This window comes from Molossus molossus, unplaced genomic scaffold (genome assembly GCF_014108415.1).
Source record: "Molossus molossus isolate mMolMol1 unplaced genomic scaffold, mMolMol1.p scaffold_m16_p_22, whole genome shotgun sequence".
NCBI classification, from domain to species: domain Eukaryota; kingdom Metazoa; phylum Chordata; class Mammalia; order Chiroptera; family Molossidae; genus Molossus; species Molossus molossus.
In genome coordinates, this window is record NW_023425358.1 from 17,739,456 (window position 1) to 17,760,880 (window position 21,425).

Consider the following 21,425-nt stretch of genomic DNA (forward strand, 5'->3'; position numbering starts at 1 on the left):
TCTGTCACATCTTCCCAGCCAGGCACTGGCCCTCTGCATCTCCCAGAACCTGCTCACAGACAGCAGGGGCAGCACGCACTGACCCCTCCCCCAGGCCCTGTTAGATGGGACAGGCGGCTGGAGGGCAGTGTCCTTCCAACACGCCTGTCCTCTTGGGTTCCTCACCGTACAACTCGCTGCAGGAGTCTTAGCAGAGTGCCCCAGGAGGATGTGTGGAAAGTTAGAAAATCCCTTTTCTGGCAGATTTGCAAAATATGAGAGCAACAACTTGTCTGGATGGCTGACACTTCCGTGGACCTGCCCAAAGGCCAGGACCAGGAGATTCCTATCATAGCACTTAGGTTTACGTGGCTGTCTCCCTACCAGACTGAAAATGACCTGCTAGGAGGCCTGTCTCATGATACACAGCACCAATCCTATCTGACACAGCAGGCCCCCGACATGTTTGCAAAACAACTGACCGAGGACCCCTACACTTCTGGGGGGTTGCTCTGTACCCACTCTCATGAGATTAGCCTCACCCTGCAGTTTGCAGAGAGAGAGAGGCCAGCCCCAGCCCCTCTGATGGCCACCTGACCTGGGGCGGGTTCTTTTAGGACTGTGTGTTTGTCTCACACACCCTCGGACCCAACCAGCCGATGGCATATAATTATGATAATAATCTTGCTCCAGCCACTTCACAAGAATGTTTCGAGGGCACATGAAACAGCGTCCCCACTACACAGGTGGGGCGTTGCAGTCTCCTGGCCCCAGCCCTCGGCGGGTGCGTCTATGAACCCGCCAGTCGCGTCTGCTTGGGCCCCAGCCAGAACTCCTGTCCACAGTCATTTTGCAAGGTTGCAGAGGTGAGTGTTCAAATCCAAGACACTAATTAGCAGGTCCCAGCCTGAAGTATCGAGACGCTCTCTCAAGCTTAGCAGGGAAGCCCAAGCCCCAGCAAAGAAGGAAAAATAATCTCCAGATAATCTCCAAAGCCAACAAGCTTCCTTGCCGAAGCACCTGCATCATTAGGCCCCTGAAAATCTACTACCACTTATTAGATAAGGTTATGAGGGGTTGGGCCAGAACAGGGAAGGGTCTGAGTAAACAGAAGCCTCAGAGATGGGGTCTCATTCCACCTCTGACTCACAATCAGAGCACCGAAGACACGGACAGACCCACGTGGCCTCAGAGCACCACCATCACATCACACACTATTAAGGGGCTAAAGTGAGGCACAGCCCTGGCCGGTATGGCTCAGCGGTTAGAGCATCGGCCTGGGGACCAGAGAGACCCGGGTTCGGTTTCCGCTAAGGGCACGTACCTCAGTTGTGGTTTGTCCCTGGCCCGGTTGGGGTTGTGTGGTCAATGTGTCTCTCTCACATCTATATTTCTCTCTCTCCCTCCCACTCTATCTGAAGATAAATGCAAAAATGTCCTTGGAAGAGGATTAAAAAGAAAAAACAAACAAACACTGTTAAGAGGCTAAAGTGAAGCTTGTCCTGTGGGACACTGAGGCAGGACAGACTCTGTCCTAATCTTCAGGATCTCACCACCCAGAAGAAGGAAGTCAGACAGACGCAGGATTAATGACAAATAGCTGCAAATATAGTTAGATATACAGTTAGGGATGATGCTAAAACATGACAAAGGTTTTGTTTTGTGTTGGTTTTTAAAGGATAAGGCCTTTGGAGATTAAACTTTCCACAAATCCATGACTAAAAACAAAGGCAAGTAAGAATTTCCACAAAGATAGTGCATAGTAGATGCTCAATAAATACCTTTGACTGATTGAATGGGGGAGAGGTGGTTGCTTTGGTAAAGGAAAGGTAAGAATAAACCAGGATATAAAAAATATGAAAAAGTTATCGTAATAATAATTTTAACTTTTTTTAATTAAAGAATTGAACCCTGGCCGGTTTGGCTCAGAGGTTAGAGTGTTGGCCCGCGGACCAAAGGTTCAATTCCAGTCAAGGGCACATACCTTGGCTGTAGTTTGATCCCCAGCCCTGGTTCGGGTGGTGAGGGAGGCAACCAATCAGTGTGTCTCTCTCACATTGACGTCTCTCTCTCTCTCTCTCCCTTCCTCCCACTCTATCTAAAAATCAGTGGAAAACATCCTCGGGTAAGGATTAAAAAAAAAAAGGAGTGAGCCCTGGCTGGTATTGCTCCATGGTTAGAGCGTCGGCCCGCGGACCAGAGAGTCCGGGTTTGGTTCCTGCTAAGGGCACATACCTCGCTTGCAGTTTGTCCCTGGCCCCAACCGGTCGTGTGGGTGGCAGCCACTCGCTGTCTTTCTCTCACGTTGATGATTCTCTCCCTCTCTTCCTCCCTCTCTCCCTCCCGCTCTATCTGAAGATAAATGCAAAAAAATGTCCTTGGGTGAGGATAAAAAAAAAAAAAGGATTGAAAGAAAGGATCTTAGCAATGAAGGGGTCCAACCCCTACCTTTTCAGATGAGGAGCGTGATGGCAGCACGTGAAACATGAGGGCACAGTTGTCCTGACGCCCTGCAGCGTGGTCTAGACCCCACCGCACCACGCTCTACTCAAATTCTTCCACAACACAGCTGAGCAGGCCAGAGCCAGCACCATCTCTCTCTGCCGCCCAATCAGGCACTCAGAGTGCTGTAGGCTGAACTGCGTTTCCCCAAATTCACATGCTGAAGTCCTAACCCCCAGTACCTTAGGGTAAGACTGTGTTTGGAAACAGGGTCTTTACAGAGGCGAGCATGTTAAAATGAGGTGTCAGGCCCTACTTCAATCTGTCTGGTGAGCTTATAAGAAAAAGGAAACAGACACACAAGGGACAGCCACGTGAAGACGCAAGAGGACGGCGCCCTGATCTTACACTTCCAGCCTCCAGACCTGTGGGAAAATACATTTCTGGTGTTTAAGTGACCCGGTCTGTGGTACTTTGTTAGCAAACTAGTAACACTGAGCCACTTCAAAACGTGGGTGTGAAAGCCAAGGAAATATCGCCATCACTAACAGGTGTTTCCCTGAAGAGAACATATCTAGTAAGGACCAGAGACGAGGAGTTAAGGATGAGAATGCCGCTCCTAACTTCAAAAACCCCATGCGAGTGAAATACATCAGACACAGGACATACACGATCCCACTTATGTGAGGTACCTAGGAAAAGCAAATTCACGAAGACAGAAAGTACAGTGGCGGTGGCCAAGGGCTGGGGATGAGAAGGAAGATGAGTTCTTGCTTAATGGGGACAGTTTCTGGAGGGATGAAGATGTTCTGGAGATGGATGGTGGTTATGGTTGCACAACGTGAATGTACTTAGTACCACTGAACTGTACACTTAAAAACACTTAAAATGGCCCTGGCAAGTTTTGCTCAGCAGTTAGAGCGTCAGCCTGTGGACGAGAGAGTCCCCGGTTCGGTTCCCACTAGGAGCATGTACCTCGGTTGCAGTTTGTCCCTAGACCCAGTTAGGATCATGTGGGTGGTGACCACTCGATGTATCTCTCTCACATCAATGTTTCTCTCTCTCTCTCTTCTTCCCTCTCTCCCTCCTGCTCTATCTAAGGATAAATGCGAAAGTGTCCTCAGGTGAGGATATAAAAAAAAAAAGCTTAAAATGGGTCCTGGCTGGGTAGCTCGGTTGGTTAGTGTCATCCCAATGTGCCAAGGTTGCAGGTTTGATCCCTGGTCAGGGCACATACAAGAATCAACCAATCAATGCATAAATAAGTGGAACAATAATTGATGTTTTGCTCTCTCTCTCTATCTAAAATCAATTTTTAAAATAGCTTAAAATGGCGTATTTTATGATGTTTACTTTACCGTAATAAAAAACCCATCAAACCCTGGTGAGTGTAGCTCAGCAGTAAGAGTGTCACCTGTGGACCAAAGAGTCCCAGGTTCGATTTCGGCCAAGGGCACGTACCTTGGTTGCACTTCGTCCCCAGCCCCAGTTGGGGTTGTGCGGGTGGCAACCAGTTGATGTGTCTCTCTCTCTTCCTCCCTCTCGCCCTCCAGCTGTATCTGAAGATTAATGTAAAAATGTCCTTGGGTGAGGATTAAAAACCCAACAACAAAAAACCCCATCACATTTCATAAATAACAGTTTAATTAAAATTATTACATTTTTTCAAAGGGAAAAGACCCTACATGAACCACAGGAATTATAGTCCAGTCAGGGTCAAGAACTATGAGGTTCCTAGTTAATTTAATCCACACTAGCACCCCCCCTCCCACTCCCCACCAGCCTTGACCTAAAAGGTAGCCTCAGTCAAAACTCAGGCCTATTGTTTCGTAACCCGAGAACACTGACTTGCCCATCCATGAACTGTGAACATGGAGCTCTCTCGGCCCACAGGGGTGAGCTGTAGCCAGCCCCAGGCAATGCTGTGTCCTTTCCTGGGTGGGCCCCAGGGTGTGGCTCACCTGGAGTCTTGTCCCTGGTGAGGGCGGCAGTCACATACACGGGTCCTCTGGGCCACAGGATTCCCAGTCAGGGGTGGGGTGGCTACTGAGCAACCAATGAGGCAAAAGGGAGAAATGGGAAAGGCACGTTCCCCCAGACCCACGAAAATCAACAGCTCTCCCAGCTCCTTCTTTAGTGAAAGGTTCTGGATTGCTTCATTCTGTTCCCAAAACAAGAAAGTCATCCTTCCCAAGCCAGGACACCCTTGTAAAATTTGATCTAGACTTGGTTGCCACCCTGTAGATGACTTAAGTGCTCTCAAGGCTCCGCCCGGTTCGGTCCATTCTGCCTCTATTCACAGAGTGGAGCCTGTACTCAATTTGGAGGTGACCACAGGCTCTGGTCTAAAGAGATGTTAATGGAACTGGCACGAGGCCTGGGTGACCTTTCACTGTCCCACAGCTACTCACTCTAACTGGTCACTGGTCCATTCAATCATCCAAGGGAAAAACAAAGCAGCCATCATCCTGGTGACAACACACCACCAGAACCCAAAGGGCACATTAAGCTGCTTAATAAATGTGAAAACACAGGGCAGCCCACAAAGAAACGTGAGATCTAAGGGTCACATCTCACAACCGACACTTGGAAAAGGGCGGAGGAGCACACAGGGCTGCGTGTTCAAACTAAGAATCCCTCAGGCTGCCCTGGCCAGGTGGCTCAGTTGGTTAGAGCGTCTTCCCCATACACCAAGGTTACGAGTTTGATCCTGGGTCAGGGCACATATAAGAATCAACCAATGACACATGAATACGTGGAACAACGAATCGATGTTTCTCCTTCTCTCTCAAATCAATAAATACATTTTTAAAAAAGGAATTCTTCAGACTGTAAAAGGACTAAAAAAGGAGAGGTCTTTGGATCCGCTGGCATACTCTCTCATGACAGGGCTCGCCATCCCTCCAGAGGGAAAGTCAAAGGACAGGAACGAAGTTAGGAAGAGACAGGTGCAGCTGATAAGATGCTTCCCAAAGACCAGCTCACCTTCCCAACTTCCCAGGGCCGACCTCAAAGCTGTGAAAAGGAAGAAGGAATCATCCAGCATGTGCTGTTTGGCTCTAAGGCTCCACAGGAGACCAGAAGCCTGGGGTCCCTGCCTTCAAAATGCAGTCTGTACTACCACCTGGATGAAACTTGGGGACATTATGCCAGACAGTGAGGCACAAATACTGTGTGATTCCAATTATACGAGGTACCAAGAATAGTCAAATCACAGAAGCAGAAAGTAGAGTGGTTGTTGCCAGGGGCTGAAGGTGGGGAAGTGGGGAGCTGTTGTTCAATGGGTACAGAACTTCAGTTCTGCAAGATAAAGAGAGTTCTGGAGACGGGCAGTGGTGATGGTGGCACAACGTGAATGTACTTAATCCCACCGAACTGTGTAAATCAAAATGGCTAAAATGCATTCAGACGGTAAATTTTACGTTATGAATATTTTACCACAAAAAGGCACACAGTCCAGAGTCACAGAGGACAGAAATGGGTACCCCAAGCTGTTGTTCCCACTGCTGTTCGGAGGAGACAGCTCCCTCCCCCTCTGCTGCTAGACTTATTCTGATGGGCAAGGCCCCTCTCCAGTGCTGCTGCTTGCGGAAACTTCCCTGATCTCACTCCCTTTGAACACATAAATGATGGGTGTTCCTCTCTCCCACTAACTTGTGAGCTACCAGATGGCCAGGACCACACTCTCTCCTTCCATGTAGACCACACAGTACAAACGGAGGGGCTTGCACACACCAGGGCTCACAGCTGTTACTGATCCACTCCCTAGCCTAGACCAACCCGGTCATGCTTTTCAGGAGTAGGGTAGGGCAGTGGGAAGAACACCCTAAGGCCATTGCATTCTAGAAGGAACAGCTCTGAATTTCCACAGGGGCCCAAAATCCCAGCTCTGTCATTTTCTGGATGCATCCTTACCTGCAGATGGGCACGGGGTGATGTAAGAGCTCAAGGGGGACCCTGCATGGAGTACACTGTCACCACGCCTGGCACACAGCGATCACTTCAGCTCCTCTCAAACACTCGGGCCTCAGCTCAGAAATATGAGGACCCACTCATGCAAAGGAATTGTGAAACTACTGGATCCAGGCCCCTGTGTCTGCTGCTGCGAAGAATTAGGGTGACTTCCACTCCCACCTCACACTCATTTTCCTCACTGTCCTTTTTCAGAGGTGCAGCCCTGGCCAGCAAGCGCCACAGTCATCTAAAGAATATGAGTAAACAGTTGGGACAGAGACAGATGGCTGAGCCAGCACAGGATCCCTCCTTGCCAGGCCAGCTGCAATCCTCAGAGGGTGCTGGGTGCCTAGTTTAAAGGCTCCCAGAGCCCAAACAACCAGGAGTTTAGAATCTAACAGGAGAGAGAAGGTGGGACCTTGAGGACATTCAGAGAAGGCTCCAGAAAGTCCTAAAAGTGAAGTCCAAGTTGTAAAATTAACTCCTCAGCCATTTACTGAGAACCTACCCTGGGCGACACACAGAACCAGGGTCTCAGAGGCAGGCAGAACAGCTGACAAGAGTGCAGAGAGGGTTCATGGGGAGGCCGGCCCACTGAAACACCCCACTTTCTGGAAATGCAGACTTCCCCACCAGCAAGGGAAAACGCTTTCAGATGGCAGGTCTGAAATCCTCTTCTTTGTTAATAACGTTCTCCGGAGCCCCAGTACTCAGGCCCCGATCAAGCTGGTTCCCTCGGCTGACAGCTGGCCAGACAAGGCTGGTACCCAGTGACTGACCACAGGGCAACCCTCCAGACCCCAGACAAGCTGATGTGCCAACAAAGCAGGTTTCTAAATATTACAGCCTTCCACCCCCCACGAAGGACTTAGGGGACACAGGTTGGAAGCAGCATGCTGCAGCTACACCCAGCTGCAAATGGAAAACCATCAGCTGGATGTACCTAAGACAAACAGGATAGAGTGCTGATCACAAAAAGGCCGCTCAGGGCCAAAAATAGCCTCACTTGTTTCAAGAGGATTCTGGCCAATGAAACACAGAAACTCCATCAGCAGCAAAAGGAAAATCAATGAAGTGGAAAACCGGTTTAACCCAACAGGGGCCAGAACTCCAGGAGATTCCTAACAGCCTCACACCCCACCCTATCCCACCCAAATTCCACACCCGCCTACCCACCCTCTCCTTACTCCAATTACAAACTGGGCCAGGACTTCAAAACCCAGTCCCATCACCCCAATGCTAACTGTATTTGTACACAGTCCAGAAGTTATATACACAACCCCACAGGTTTAACCTTAAGGTCAGGGCCAGACTATGGATTGGGAGCCTAAAATAAGCACTAGTGGGCACTAGTCCTTAGGACGATGAAGAGGCAGGAGCCCAATAAGGGATCAGAAAATGGAGCTGGGGTGAGATGCACAGAGGAGCCTGCGGGTGGGTAATGATGGGTGAAGTCTCCCACCAAAGCCAGGCAGATCAGAAAGGGTGTGGCTCTGCTTCAGCCCTGGATAAAATCTGCACCACCACCCCACTGATTTTCAGTGACCCACAGTCGGAACTACCTGTCACCTCACTTCCTTCTAATTTGTATTTTCACCTGCTGTGACTTGCAGTTGGGCTGCTGGCTATCAAGTGAACCTGACACTTCTATGGCCTAGAAGCAGCTAGCACATCTTGAGTTCCCCAAACGTGTCATGTAACTCTTCCAGGCCAGGAACGGTGGGGAACGCCCAAGACAAATCAATCCTTGATAAAAAGCATCTGATCTAGATGGCAGAGAGACCCCTCTTTATACTATCCCCACCACCCAGGGTGGAGGGATCACAGAACAAGGAGATGACTGCTTAGAGCACCCTGGTACCGATCCAGCACACACTTTGAACCAAAAGAACAAGCCATCTACCATCCCACACACCACCCCTCCTAACCCAATCCCGTTCCAAACACTGGGAACCTGCATTCAGGAGGAAGGCAGGGAAGGAGTTTGTCCAGGTGCTGGATTAGCATGAATCCTTCCTGTCCACAACAGTATCGAAAAAATTCACTCCAAAAAGTATCTCCCTATTCCTCCCCCTCGGACTTCCCTTTTCTATTCCCTCCTGCATGCTCAACATGTCTCGCCAGGGTGCAGGAGTACCCATCTAAGCTGGTAGAGGTACCCACCTGTGTCTCCGTGGAAGGTGCCGTCCTGAGGCAGCCTGCTCGACAAACTGTCCCCATCACTGGGCCAGATCTGACCGGTCTTTCGGACTCCTACGATGGTAGCCTCTGACACCACGACCTGGCACTGCCGGTGCCGTTTCTGGCACTGCGGCGTCGGGGGGCTGCTGCTGTCGAAGGATTGCTGTGAGTTCTGTGAGGGTGAGCGGCTCTTGTCCCGGAACATGCGGTAGGTGGTGGGGCTCGGGGACACCCGGCTGGACTGGCCCGAGGAGAAGTCCTCCTCGCTGGAGGTGAGGTTCTCGTTGGAGCTGCAGTCCGGGGTGTAGCCGCCTCCACTATCCTCAAAGCTCCGAGGGGAGTAGGACCTGCGGGGCCAGGTAAGGCGCTTCTCCTGCTCCGAGGTGCTCTGGCTGCGCAGGAGCGGGCCTTTGCCCTCCCCTTCCACCATCATGCCCCCCACGTAGATGCTCTGGTACGGCTGGTACTCCAGGGGAGGCCAGGGGGGCCGACTGCCGCCATTGGTGTTGATCAGGTTGTCCTTCAGGAAGCGGGGGTTCAGCTCGGCGTCCTCGTAGTCGCCGTCGAGGCCGCCACTGCTCTCCGAGGAGCGCCCCCGGTACGAGGGCCTGGGCGCATCTCCCAGGCCCGGACCCGCGCCGTGCTGGGACTTCTTGCGCTCCATCTGCATGGCCTGGCTGCCCAGGGAGCTGATCCGGTCTGACACCTCTTTGTCGTTGACCTTCACCAGGCCGCGCTCGTGGTGAAACTCGACGTTCACGTAGAAGGGTTTCTCGGTGTCGGCCGCGCCGGGCTGGCCTTGGCCCTTGCGGATCCTCTCGAAGTTGGACCTAAGCGCTGCCACGCTGGTGGGGGGCCCCCGGTCGTCCCGCTCGGCGGGCGCGGCGGCCCCGGGCCGGCGGGGGGCCGCAGGCCTGGCCTTGCTCGGGGACCCCTCCCCGTCGGGCCGGGCCTCGGGCTCCTCAGCGGGCGGAGGGTCGGCGCTGTCGGCGGGCGGCGGGCGCGGCGCGGGCGCACGGGGCTCGGCGGCGCCGTCGGGGGGCTGCGAGCGCCGGAAGCCCCAGCGCTGCCGGTCGTAGCTTTTCTTCTCCTTGGCCAGCAGCGTCTGCAGGTAGATCATGCGGAAGCGCTCCTGGTTCACCTCCTGCTCCAGGCGCCGAATGGAGGCCTTGCAGCGCTCCAGCTCCTGCTCGATGTCGCCCACCGAGCGCAGCTCCATGCGCGGCGGCTCCGAGTCCGGGAACTGCGCCTTCCACGCCTCGGCGAAGCCCACCGGGTCCACCATGGCGCGGCCGGTCTCACCTGCGCCGCCCGGCTGCGCAAGGGGCCCGCCTCAGCGGCGGCGCGGCGACCTCGCCAGGCCCGGCCCGGGGCGCCCGGCGGCCCCCATGGCCCTGCGCGGCGGTGGCGGCGGCGGGCGAACAATGCCCGCCCCCACCCCGGCGGCAGGTGAGGCGGTGGCTCAGCTCCCCGGGAGGCGCGGGCGCGGGGCGGGACGCGCTTGGGGGGCGGCGCGCGCGGTGGTGGGGGTGGGGGTGCGGGCTGCGCGCTTTGCTATTGTGTGTGGGGCTGCTCAGCGCGGGGCGGGATCGGAGCTGCCCTCGGCTCGGCCCGGCGCCGCTAGTCCATGGCTGCCTCCTGCGCGCTCTTCTCCTCTGGCTGCCGCGCCCCCCGCGTCCGGGCTGCTACCGCCTCCCGGGGCGCTGCGCTCGGCCCGGCCCGCTCTGGCCACACTCCCGCCCAGCCCGCATTCGGCGCCGCAGGAAGGGGAGGGCCGGGGGGCGGTGGCAGCCGCGGCTGACGGAGCCAGGAGGGCCTCTTAAAGGGGCCGTGCGGAGGAGCCCGGAGAGGGGCGGGAGAGGGCTAGGGGCCCCCGGGAGGCCTCTCCCCCACTGAGCCACTGCCCTCCCTTGTCCCCGCTCTTGGTTGGAAACTGAGGCCTAGGCGGTGAACCCTGCAGTCCCACACAGAGGCCCCCCCTAGGACAAGAACACCTGGATCCTCATTTCTACGGGTTCTGGGCCACTCTTCAATGTCAGGGTGGAGCTGGGGGGAGGGAGGGACAGGCCACCCAGCGAGGCAAGAAGGGCCAGGCTGGACTGTGAGTGCCAGCAGCCCCTGTGTGCCAGTGGGCCCCAGAGCTGTGGACCTGGGGTGGGTGATGAAGCAACAACTGCTACAGGGGATTGTCACAGAGATAGTCAACAGCAATTTCTCCCCCCTGGTCACTCAACACCCACATCTCCCTTCCTTTGGTCTTGTTCCCGGTGTTTGTCCCCTGGTCTCTCCTGAACTCTAGAGGCCAGTGTAGTTTTTTTCCGATTTGCCTGACTCAGAACTCACCTGTTTAGAGTACCGGGCTGTTTCCAGCCCAGCCCAGGTGAGCCGTGAAGCAGAATCTTTTCTCCTGTCCCAGGGACACCCAGAGATCTTAGACACACAGTAGGGAGTATTGTAGGGAGTCTGATGGGGCAAAATGAACACACCCAAACCAGCCTGCTGGGTGAGGGAAAACGGAAACAGGATTTGTCAACCAGAGAACTAGGCCTGAGCCCTGACCGTCTCTGCCTCTCTGTGCCTGGTTTGCCAGGGCATTGAAGTGAGAACAAGAATACCTGCCTCCAGAGGCTGTTGTCCCTGTGTGGATGTGAGGGGCTATCTTGCCCTCGCCCCAGTTCCAGTGTCTTGCAGGTGAGATGCCCCGATGTCTAATTCAGAGGAACAGAACCCAGGACCAGGGACCTGGCTGCCTGACTAGGGTTCAGGTCACCCCCAGAACAGGATTTCTGACCTGGGCAGTTCCCTTCCCTTCTCTACTCTGAGCCTATTTTGTCTTCATATGTAAAATGCTGTGTGCACTGTACGTTAAGCACTCGGATGGGACAAACATAAAACACACTTCGGTAAACAGCATGTGGCGTTCCTTCCCTTGCTCTTTAATGTTGCCCTGGGAGAGTCACTGGAAAACCCTTGGGGCTTGACTTCCATATACTTACTTCCAGGCACAGCTCACTGCTGCCCTCTGCAGGCCCTTATGCCTCCCTGCCTGTACCGCTGAACAAAGCGAGGCTGAAATCCCAGCTGTGCTCACATCCTCAGTGACCTATTCTTTAAAATGGGTATAATTGGAACAGACTGACAGCTGTCAGAGGGTAGGAAGATGGCAGGACTGGATGAAACAAGGTGAAGGGATTAGCAAAAAAATATATACACAACCTGGCCGGTGTGGCTCATCTGGTTGAGCACCACCATCCTGTGTACCAAAAGATTGCTGGTTCAATTCCCAGTCAGAGCACATGCCCAGATTGTGGGTTCAATCCCCAGTGAGGGTGCATTTGAGAGGCAGCTATCGATGCTTCTCTCTCACAATGATGTTTCTCTCTCTCCCTCTTCCTTATTCTCTCTCTCTAAAAAAAAAAATCAATAAAAATATATTTAAAAAACATACAAACAAACCTAAAAACACATATACATAACACATAGACACAGACAACAGTATGGTGATAGGCAGAGGGAAAGTGGGTGGTGGGATGTGGGCAAAGGGAAGGAAAGAGGCTTTGCTTGGGGTAATGGTTGCACAATGCAGTGTGCAGATGATGTTTTATTGAGTTGTACACTTTAAACCTATATGGTTTTGCAAACCAATGTCATCCAATAAATCCAATTAATTAAAATAAAATAAAATGGGTATAATAAATCCTAACCTCACAGGGTGTGGCACACCAGGGTTCCTGATCGATATTAGCTGCCTTCATTGGAGGACTTGCTCAGGTCTTCCGGCAAGTTGGTTGGGCAGGCTTAGAACCCCGTCCCCTGGCCATCAGCAGAGAGGATCCCCAAACTACAAACTGCTTTTTCCCTTGCTGACGGGCCCCTCAGTTTCCAGGAGGAATTATAGGCTCATCAGGGACATTATAATTACCACCTGTGAAACAAAAGGCTATTTGAGGCTGGTGGGGGATTTCATCTATCAGTGAGGTGTTCCTTTCTCTGCTTTGCAGGCTCCAACTTAGCCCCTCCTTAAATATTGTAGACATAAGCAAACTTAGTTCACAAACCCTGAAGCTCCGTAATGTGGGTTTGCTGGCTCTTCTCTTGCCAAAAGGCTTGTTTTTTAGTACAAGGACTCAACAAGATAGTGGCTATCTCTCCATGGGACAGCTTATTCTGACCCCAAGGACACTTCTCCCATCCTCGGCCCTTTCTCTGAAAGCACTCCCATCCTGGGTCCCTAGTCCTTTCCTGCAAACTTCCTTATCATCCATCCCTCCCAAGGAAGGGAAGAAAGAGGGAAGTGAGGTCCAGATGTATAACACTGCAATTCCCCATTGGCTGTCTGTCCCCAGCTAGATCCAACGCCAGAGTGCAGCAATCTGTCTGTCTTGTTACCCATGACCCCCGTGCTCAATACATAGTAAGTGCTTAGCCAGTGCCGGTAAATAAGGAATCTGACATGTGTGGCCCCAAGGAGCACACAGCCTAGGGATAGAGGTGCACGTGTGTGAGAAGGAATTGATATGGCAGGCAGAGCCAGGCCATAGCAGAGGTGTGTGTGCCATGCGGGAAGTCAGGAGGAGGCAGGGATCTTAGGAAGGCTTGCCTGGAGCCGTGACATCTGAGCTGGTCCTAAGCACGAGGAACAGAAAGGCAAAGACAGGACTCCAAAGTTCCAGATGTGTTTAAGGAAGGTCTAGGTTAGGAGACGAGGCTGTTGTGGGTGGCAGGAGGTGACATTATAGGCGAGGCAGGGTCTTCCGGGCATGTAAGAAGTTCAGAGTTTTATTCTAAAATCAAGGAAAAGCCCCTGGAAAGTTCTGAGCCTGCACCTTCCAATGGAACTTTCCAGCATGATGGACACATTCTATACTTTGTGCTGAACGTTTCAGCAGCCCTTAGCTTCCCCATGTGACTCCTGAGCATCTAAAATGTGGCTGCTGCAACTGAACTGAATTTTTACTTTGATTTAACCTTAATGGATTTAAATTCAAATAGCCACAGTAGCTACGGTAAGCAGCAGAGTGACTTGCTCAGACTTGTTGTGTGGGCAGGTGGGGGATGGGAGCAGGGCAAGCGGTTGGGGCTATGGCACTGGGTCCAGGTGACCCAGACTAGGGTAGAAGCAAGGCGATGGAGAGAAGGGGTCGGACTGCAGGTCTGTTCTGGACTTGTAGCTGGATTGGATGTAGGAGAAAAAGTACCAGCAACAGGATGGACAGTGGATTGTTGACTGTGACGGGAAAGCAGGGTGCCCACATGAGGGTTCAGGTGCCCATAACCCATCTACAGGGAGAAGTCAGGCACAGGGAGGGTGGGTCTAGGGTGCTGAGGAGCGGTCAAGACCTCAGACGGAAATGAAGTGTTGTTAGTGAACAGTTAGTGTTTGTGGAAGGGCAGACGCTGGACTAGGAGGGAAGTAGAGGCAGAGAGACTGGCACTGGCCAGGGAAGAGACAGGAACCCAGGGAGGTGACAGAGAGGTGCAGACCCAGTGAGGAGGACAGGGTCCCTGTGCAACGGCTGCTGGGACCTCTGGTGGAAGGTCGCTGGGTCTGGACCCATGAAGCCAGCAGAACCAAGGTGGGTACTGGAACCTGGCTGAGCAAGCTGGAGGCTGATGGGTCATGAGAGCTGGCCCCAGGGGAGAATTCCAAGGAGTTCAACAGGTGGAGGGGACTTAACAAGGGACTCCATGGATATCTCTGAGCACCAAGTGACATTTTCTTCATCATTATGCTTTTCTGAATTCTTCATAATGAAAACGTCTATTTTTGTAATTAAAAAATAGATGCTACCTTTTGTTTTTTTCTTTTACTGAGGCATAATTGACATGCAATAAACTGTAATTTGAAGTGTGTGATTTGATGAATTTTGACATCTGTACACACCTATGAAACCATCATAACAGATAACAAGCATTCCCATCACAACCAATAGATGTTTTTTTTCATCTATAAACTTATATGGGTCAGAGAAATGGGATTATTGGTGATGTCTCCCCTCAATTTCCTTCATGTTCTGGATGTAGTCACATGGCTCTATAATTTATTTAATTTAATTAATTTTTTTATTCTCACCTGAGGACATTTTTCCATTTTTTGTTCAGATAGAGCAGGAGGCTGCCACCCGCACGACCCAACCAGGGCCAGGGACAAACTGCAACCGAGGTACACGCCCTTAGCGGGAACCGAACCTGGGTCTCTATGGACCGCAGGCTGACGCTCTAACTGCTGAGCCAAACTGGCGAGAGAGAGAGAGAGAGAGAGAGAGAGCGAGAGCGAGAGAGAGAGAGAGAGAGAGGGAGAGAGCGAGAGAGAGCGAGAGCGAGAGAGAGAGAGACACCCAGCAGCCACACACACACCACCACCACCCCCGCTTCACTCACCAGCAGCCCTAGTGGTCCATGAGCCCAGACCAAGGATTCTAGCAAACCTCTCACCAACTCAGCCCTTTCCCTTTGCTCAAGGAGAGGGTGGGGCCCAGCAGTGCCCTCTGCTGGTCAGAATGCAGAACTTCCAATGCCTCAAAACTCTGAGGATGGAAACAACTCAAGCATACAACAATAGGTGAATGGATAAACAAAAGTGGTACGTCCATACAATGGAATAGTATTTGGCCATAAAGAAAAATACAGTACACCCTGACTGGCTGGCTCATTTGGTTGGAGCATTGTCCCATATACCAAAAAGTTTTTCGGTTCAATTCCCAGTCAAGTCACATAGGCATTTACCTACACTGCAGGTTCAATCCCTGGTTAGAGCATGTATGGGAGGCAACCGATGTTTCTCTCTCACATCGATGTTTCTCTCTCTCTCTCTCAAATCAATTTAAAAAACATATCCTCGGGCAGGTATTTAAAAATAATGTTAAGAAAAAGGAATGCAGTATAGATATATGCTACAACATGGATGAACCTTGAAAAATTTATGCTACCCCTGGCCAGTTTGGCTCAGCAGTTAGCGTGTCGGCCTGCGGTCCCGAGAGACCCGAGTTTGGTTCCCGCTAAGGGCATGTACCTCGGTTGCAGTTTGTCCCCGGTCCTGGTTGGGTTGTGCGGGTGGCAGCCACTCAGTGTGTCCCTTTCACATCCATGTTTCTCTTTCTCTCTCTCTCCCTCCCACGCTATCTGAACAAAAAATTGGAAAAATGTCCTCTGGTGAGGATAAAAAAAGAAAAGAAAAAATTATGCTAAGTGAGAGAAGACAGCTATGAAAGGCCATGTATTGTATGTTTCCATTTACATGAAATGTCCATAATAGACAAATCTATAGAAATAGAAAACATGTTGGCGGTCACCTGGGAATAGGGGGATGGGAGGAATGGGGACTGACTGCTCATGGTCACTGAGCTTCTTTTTGGAAATGTTCTAGAACTAGAGAGAAGTAGTGGTTACATAACCTTGCAAATATACTAAAAACCACTCAGCTGTATACTTGAAATGGGTGACCTGTATGGTATGTGAATAATATCTCAATAACGCTGTTATCAAAGGGGACACCATCCCAGCTTAGAGCTGGTAGACATGAATCCTGGTGGTGACGGCAACTGCAGAAAGGTGTCTTGCTCTTACAAAATCGGTTTATAACAGTTTTCTAACAGATGGACATCAAATGCCTTGAGCAACCAGTGCTTTTTAAAAATTGAGGTGAAATTTACATAACATAAAATTAATCATTTTAAAGTGAACAATCAGAGGCATTTTGGAAATTCACAACATTGTGAAATCATAATCTGTATCTAGTTCAAAAATCTTTTCATTGCCCCCGAAGGAAACCCATACCCATCAAGCAGTTGCTTCCTAGCCCCTCCCTCCAGTCCTTGGCAACCACCAACCTTTCTGTCTCTGTGAATTTACCCATTCTGAATAGTTCATGGAATCTACAATATGTGGTCTTGTTGACTGGATTCTTTCCCTTAGCATACTGTTTTCAAGGTTCATCATGCTGTGGCATGCCTCAGTACTTCATTCCTTTTTAAGGCTGTATAATATTCCATTATATGGACAGAGCACATTCTGTCAATCTGTTCATCTGTTGATGGATGTTTGGTTGGTGTGAATAACACTGCACTGAACATGTGTGTACATGTACTTGTTTGAGTCCCTGTTTTTAAGTCTTTGGGGATATGCCGAGGAATGGCAGTTCTGGGCCATACAGCAATTCTGTGTCTAACGTTTCAGGGAACTGCAAGGATGCCTTTTCTAATCCATGCGAAGGCACAGTGTGGGTGGGCACAGAGGCACTTAGAGTCACCATCTGCAGGGCTCTCATCCACCCAGCTCTTGCCAGCTGCCCAGCCTGGGGCCAGGGGCTCCACAGATGTGACTTCCTTTCACCTTCCCAACCACCATCTGGGCAAGAGACAGAGAAAGGGGTTCAGACTTGAGCCCAGCCAGCCTGAGTCCTAAAGTGCTGTTTCATCAGGCAGGATTGTCAGGTGTGGCATTATAAAGATGGTAGGACTTTCTGCCTGAAGACCTACCTGAGGCCCATTGGAAAGCCTGGGCTTTTTCTTGTTCCTTCCCTGCCCTGTCTGTACCCTCATCCCCACTCGTTTGGGGGTCAGAGGCCACGGGAGGGCTCCCTTCAAAGAGGAGGTCCACATGACCCCCTTCTGTCATCTGCCATCACGCATCCATCATCTGCCAGCCCCAGGGAGCTGCTGGCAAGATCTGAGAACTGGGCGATCAATACAGCTGTTCTTTGTCCTGCTTGCTTGCCTTGTGCTGCACGGTGCCTGGCTGAGCACCTCCTCCAGGCTCTCAGCCCCCGGCCAAAGTGGGAGCAGAGGTCTAGGGGGCCCCCTTGGCCAAGGGCTCCAAAGCAGTGAGGGTGTGGGCCTTTCCTCCCAGGCCCCTCAGCTGTAACTCCGCCTGCCTTCTGCAGAATCAATTATTGAGGCTCCTACAATGGAGGAGTCCCAGGGGTACTCTGGCTGCCTTCCAACCTCCATGAGAGCAGAGGGGCAGGGACAAGATGAGCTTGTTCTTGAAGGCATGGCCAGCGAGATGGTCCAGGCTGTGGATTCCGGTGGTCAGAGTCTCAGAACACCCTCAGGCCAGGGGTGCCACCCACCCGTGGGGGACGAGGGAGCCCTGGGGCTGCTCTGCGTCCTGGAGGACTGAGTGGGAAGCAAGCTGATCAAAGGGCCCGTGCACCAGACTGACAGCTCTCATAGTCGCCTGGGACGCAGGCTCAGACAGGTGGCCGGTGGCCTTGAATGCTGGGGAGGCATCTGGATGGGGGGTGGAGTCCGGGAAGGATCTGCTCTGCCTGGAAGGAGGCGGCGTGACAGCCACAGTTCCAGTCTGCCGATCAGCTTCCCTCAGGGGAAGGCCCGACATATGGGAAGTGACATTGGGAGGCCATAGCAGATGGCAGAGTAGCCCTGGAGCTGGTGGGAGAGTGTCTTGTCTCAGGGCTGTGCCCAGCCCCCACCCCATCTCCAGGAGCCAGCTCCCCAGGAAGAGGAGGCCCCTCCCTGGGCCTCCTCAGTCAGGTCCTGCGCCCCCGTGGCCTGGAACTCCTCTCTCCCAGGGCCTCCCCTTGGTTCACTAATTCTCGCTCGTGTGAAGGAGTGAACATGTGAGTGCAGCTGATCTTCTGTCCTTCTCTACGTTCCAGCTCTTAGGTGACCTTAAGACACCCTGGGTCCCTCTGGAGCGCGAGGTTCCTCTGGGAGTGGCTCCCCTCCCCTCCCCCAGACCGAGAGGGGAGTTGAATGGATCTATGGCCTTCCTTCCCTTCCAGAGGCCCCACGCAGGCACCCAGGACACGTGACTAAGGAGGCTGATGTCCTGCTAAGAGTCCTTGTCACGTGGCTGTGGAGCTGGGGGACTGACTAAAACACGGGGGCAGGGGAATGAGGGAGGGATTGAGGTTCCTGGCTCTGCTGGAGACTGAGGAGCTGGGCATGGCTGGGGCCATGCAGATAAACCCCTTTTCACGCTTCCAGCCCTGGGCTGGGTCTGCCTGACCCGAGGACACACAGGTAAGGAAAACACTGCCCAAGGGCCAGACTGCCCAGAGTGGATTCCATGGGGCTCAGACCCAACATGTGGTGGGGGGAGGAGGCAGAGGAGAGAACGCTCAGGAGAGCAGGCGCTCAGATGTGCCCATCACTTCTGCTATCTGCCCCTGCTCTCCCCACCTGTTGGGGACAAGAGGGTCATGACACCAGCCCCAGGGTTGCTGTGATTACATGGCTTCTCCTCGTGCACTTCGCTGCATACAGGCCTGGCACCCAGTCGGCGCCCAGCAGACGGGGGTTCTCACTACTCCCCCGAGAGGCCAGCAGCCCCGCTCCTGGCGACCCCTGCTTTGGGAATGCTCGGCCAGAATTTCCACCACAAGTGGGTTGGAGCCGATGGTGGAGCCTCCTGGGATCAGGGGTGACCCCAGCTCTGGCCTCGCCCTCCTGGGTGCCCAAGTGAAAAATTTCACATGTAGGCAACATCAAGTGAGGCTTCGCCACGTGGCTGAGTCACTCCTTCGTTCAGATACTGGGTGGGCTGGGGAAGCAGAGGCGGAGAAGGCCGGCTGCTGAGGCCCCGGGACAGTCCGTGGGGAACTGGAACTTCAGTGATGCGTCCAAGGAGACTGGGAAGGAAGGTGTTCTGGCTCACTGGGGGCACCAAAGCAGGCTTCCCCTCAGAAGCCCCTCACTGTGGGGCCTTCCCTCCAGGAGAGGCTGGAGAGATGAGGTCCTACGTCACTGTCCTGGCTCTTGGGGTCCCACAAGAGGGTGGGAGAGAAAGTCCAGACACAGGCAACCACAGCCAGAGGTCACAGTGCTGTAAGAGTCACAGGAAGTCCATGAAGTCTTCCTGGAGCTGAGGCACTGAGCTGTTGGGCAGGGATGAGGGCCAGGCACCCGCAGAGACTGCACTGTGACCGGGATGAAGCGGCCAGGGGTGGAGGCTGGAGCACAGGGGCCTGCAGGGGTGGGCCAGGTGGCCAGTGAGGGGCCTCAGGTGAGAGTGTGGGCTCAGAGAGAGGAGGAAGCAGGGAAGGGGCCGGGGGAATGAGGCAGAGTGATATTTCTGAAGCACTTACATGCGGTCCTGGGTCTCTGCTGCAAAAATTTACAGCCAAAGGTGGAGGCATTTGAAGAGAATTCCTTCAGTGACTTGTCATATCAGGGGAACCACACTGCTGTGATTGTGACAGAGACACCGTATCAACCAGCTTCCGGGAAAGAACTTAGCACACACAGCGGGCAACACGAGGAGAGTTTAATAAGGGCCATTGACAGAGGTAGTCATACGAGACAGTGGGGGCCTCGCTCAGGAGCTGGTAATAACAGGATGCCATCATTGCCCCCAGTTCCGGGACCTGAAGGGGCAAAGAGAGGGAGCTGTAGAGAGCACCCATCCCTGTGCCAGGCTCTCCTGTCCTGAGATGCTTTCTGCGGTGTGCTGCAAACCCCATCCTAATCCACCCCCAATGCGGCCTGTCCCCAAGACTGTGTCTAGTGGATCGCTGGGGTCACTGTCCAGCAAGGCCTCGGGGAGTCCTGAGTGTGCAAAGCTGTGACTACAAGGATGGCCACTGCAGCATCTCCTGTAAAGCAGAAAGCTGACTGACACAAACCGAGTGTCCCATGTTTGGGCGGGATAATGGACTCCGGTCTATCCATGAAGAGCTGGCAGCTGCTACGTTAAGGAGCCTGAGGCTTCCATGTGTGGACAGGGCTCCCCCCGGTGGTCAAGAACCAGAGCTGTGCCCTGGCCGGGTGGCTCACTTGGTTGAGCACTGTCCTGTGAACCAGGTCTCGGTTTGATTCCTGGTGGTCAGGGTACATGCCCGGTTGCAGGCTCCATCCCTGGTAGGAGGCGTGCAGGAGGCAGCCAATTGATGTTTCAGTCTTGCATAGATGTTTCTCTCTCTCTCCCTCTCCCTTCTTCTCTCTCTAAAAATCAATAAAAAATAAAAGAACATGAACTACCAGATAGTGTACATGGAGAGAGGTCGTTCTGCTTAAACAACAAAGAGGCCAACAAATGTCACGGTGGTGCACACGCAGGACCAGTCTGGAAGGACTCCTACCAGCTGAGAACAGCGCTCACTTCCCAGAGTGCCGACCGGAGGGGACCTCCCCTTTGCGTACAGGGCTTTACTCTCATTTTGTTTTACAAGAAGCAATAAGCACGCAATTCCTTTAAGAGCGACTTTTACAAAGAAGTATTTTATACCTATTTAAAAAAAAAAAAAAAGGAGAGAGCTAAAAATGTGGCAAAGGAAAAATAAACAGAAAAAGATGCCAGTGTTTTTCCCCAACAAGATGTTTGGCAGTTGCTGTGAGCGCCTGTAGTGCTGGGCACGGTCCAGGGTGCTGGGCGGCGGCGCCAGCCAGAATGGCTGCCTGCAAAATGCTGAGCATCTGCGAGAAGCAGGTAAGATGTGTCCAGACGTGCCTGTCCGCCTATGGCACAAGGTGGGCAGGGATGATGGGCATATATCTAGGGCTGTGGGAGTATGAGGTGGGTGGGGGCAGTCAACAGCCTACATGAAGGAGCAACATGAGGGCATGGGGGAGGGCCCTCTGGACAGGAGCTAGGGATGGGCATCCGGGCTGTTCCTGTCTGGCTGGCTGTGCAGGAGGGGTGGAGACAGGACCACATTAGACCCTGGAGGGCCTTCAATGTCCTCCAGACACGAGGATGCCATTACAAAGATCCTAAGAGGCAAGGGCTCAGCACTTTCTCATTCCCAGGTCCTTCCTGTGCAGGCTGGTGGCAGAGAGGGATAGTGGGGGCAACAGTGGGCACTAGCCCAGCAGAGCCCAGGTGACTGCTGCTGGTGGCAGAGCAGGGCAGTGCCATGCTCAAGGGGTGCAGCAGTGAGTTACCCCAAGGGCAGCTGGGCAGTCTTT

At 52.9% G+C, this 21,425-nt stretch overlaps 1 protein-coding gene across 2 annotated transcripts in view; it reads right to left on the reverse strand.

Moving 5' to 3' along the window:
* BCR (BCR activator of RhoGEF and GTPase) overlaps positions 1-9,880 on the reverse strand; it is a 120,401-nt gene extending 110,521 nt beyond the window's left edge. The window contains exon 1 of one of the 2 annotated variants that reach the window (XM_036276812.1): positions 8,539-9,880. In XM_036276812.1, coding sequence (XP_036132705.1) covers positions 8,539-9,841 — 1,303 coding nt within the window. In that variant the 5' untranslated portion in view covers positions 9,842-9,880. The remainder of the gene's footprint in view (positions 1-8,538) is intronic. The other variant, XM_036276811.1, reaches the window with a different exon arrangement.
* Positions 9,881-21,425: the final 11,545 nt, after the last annotated feature.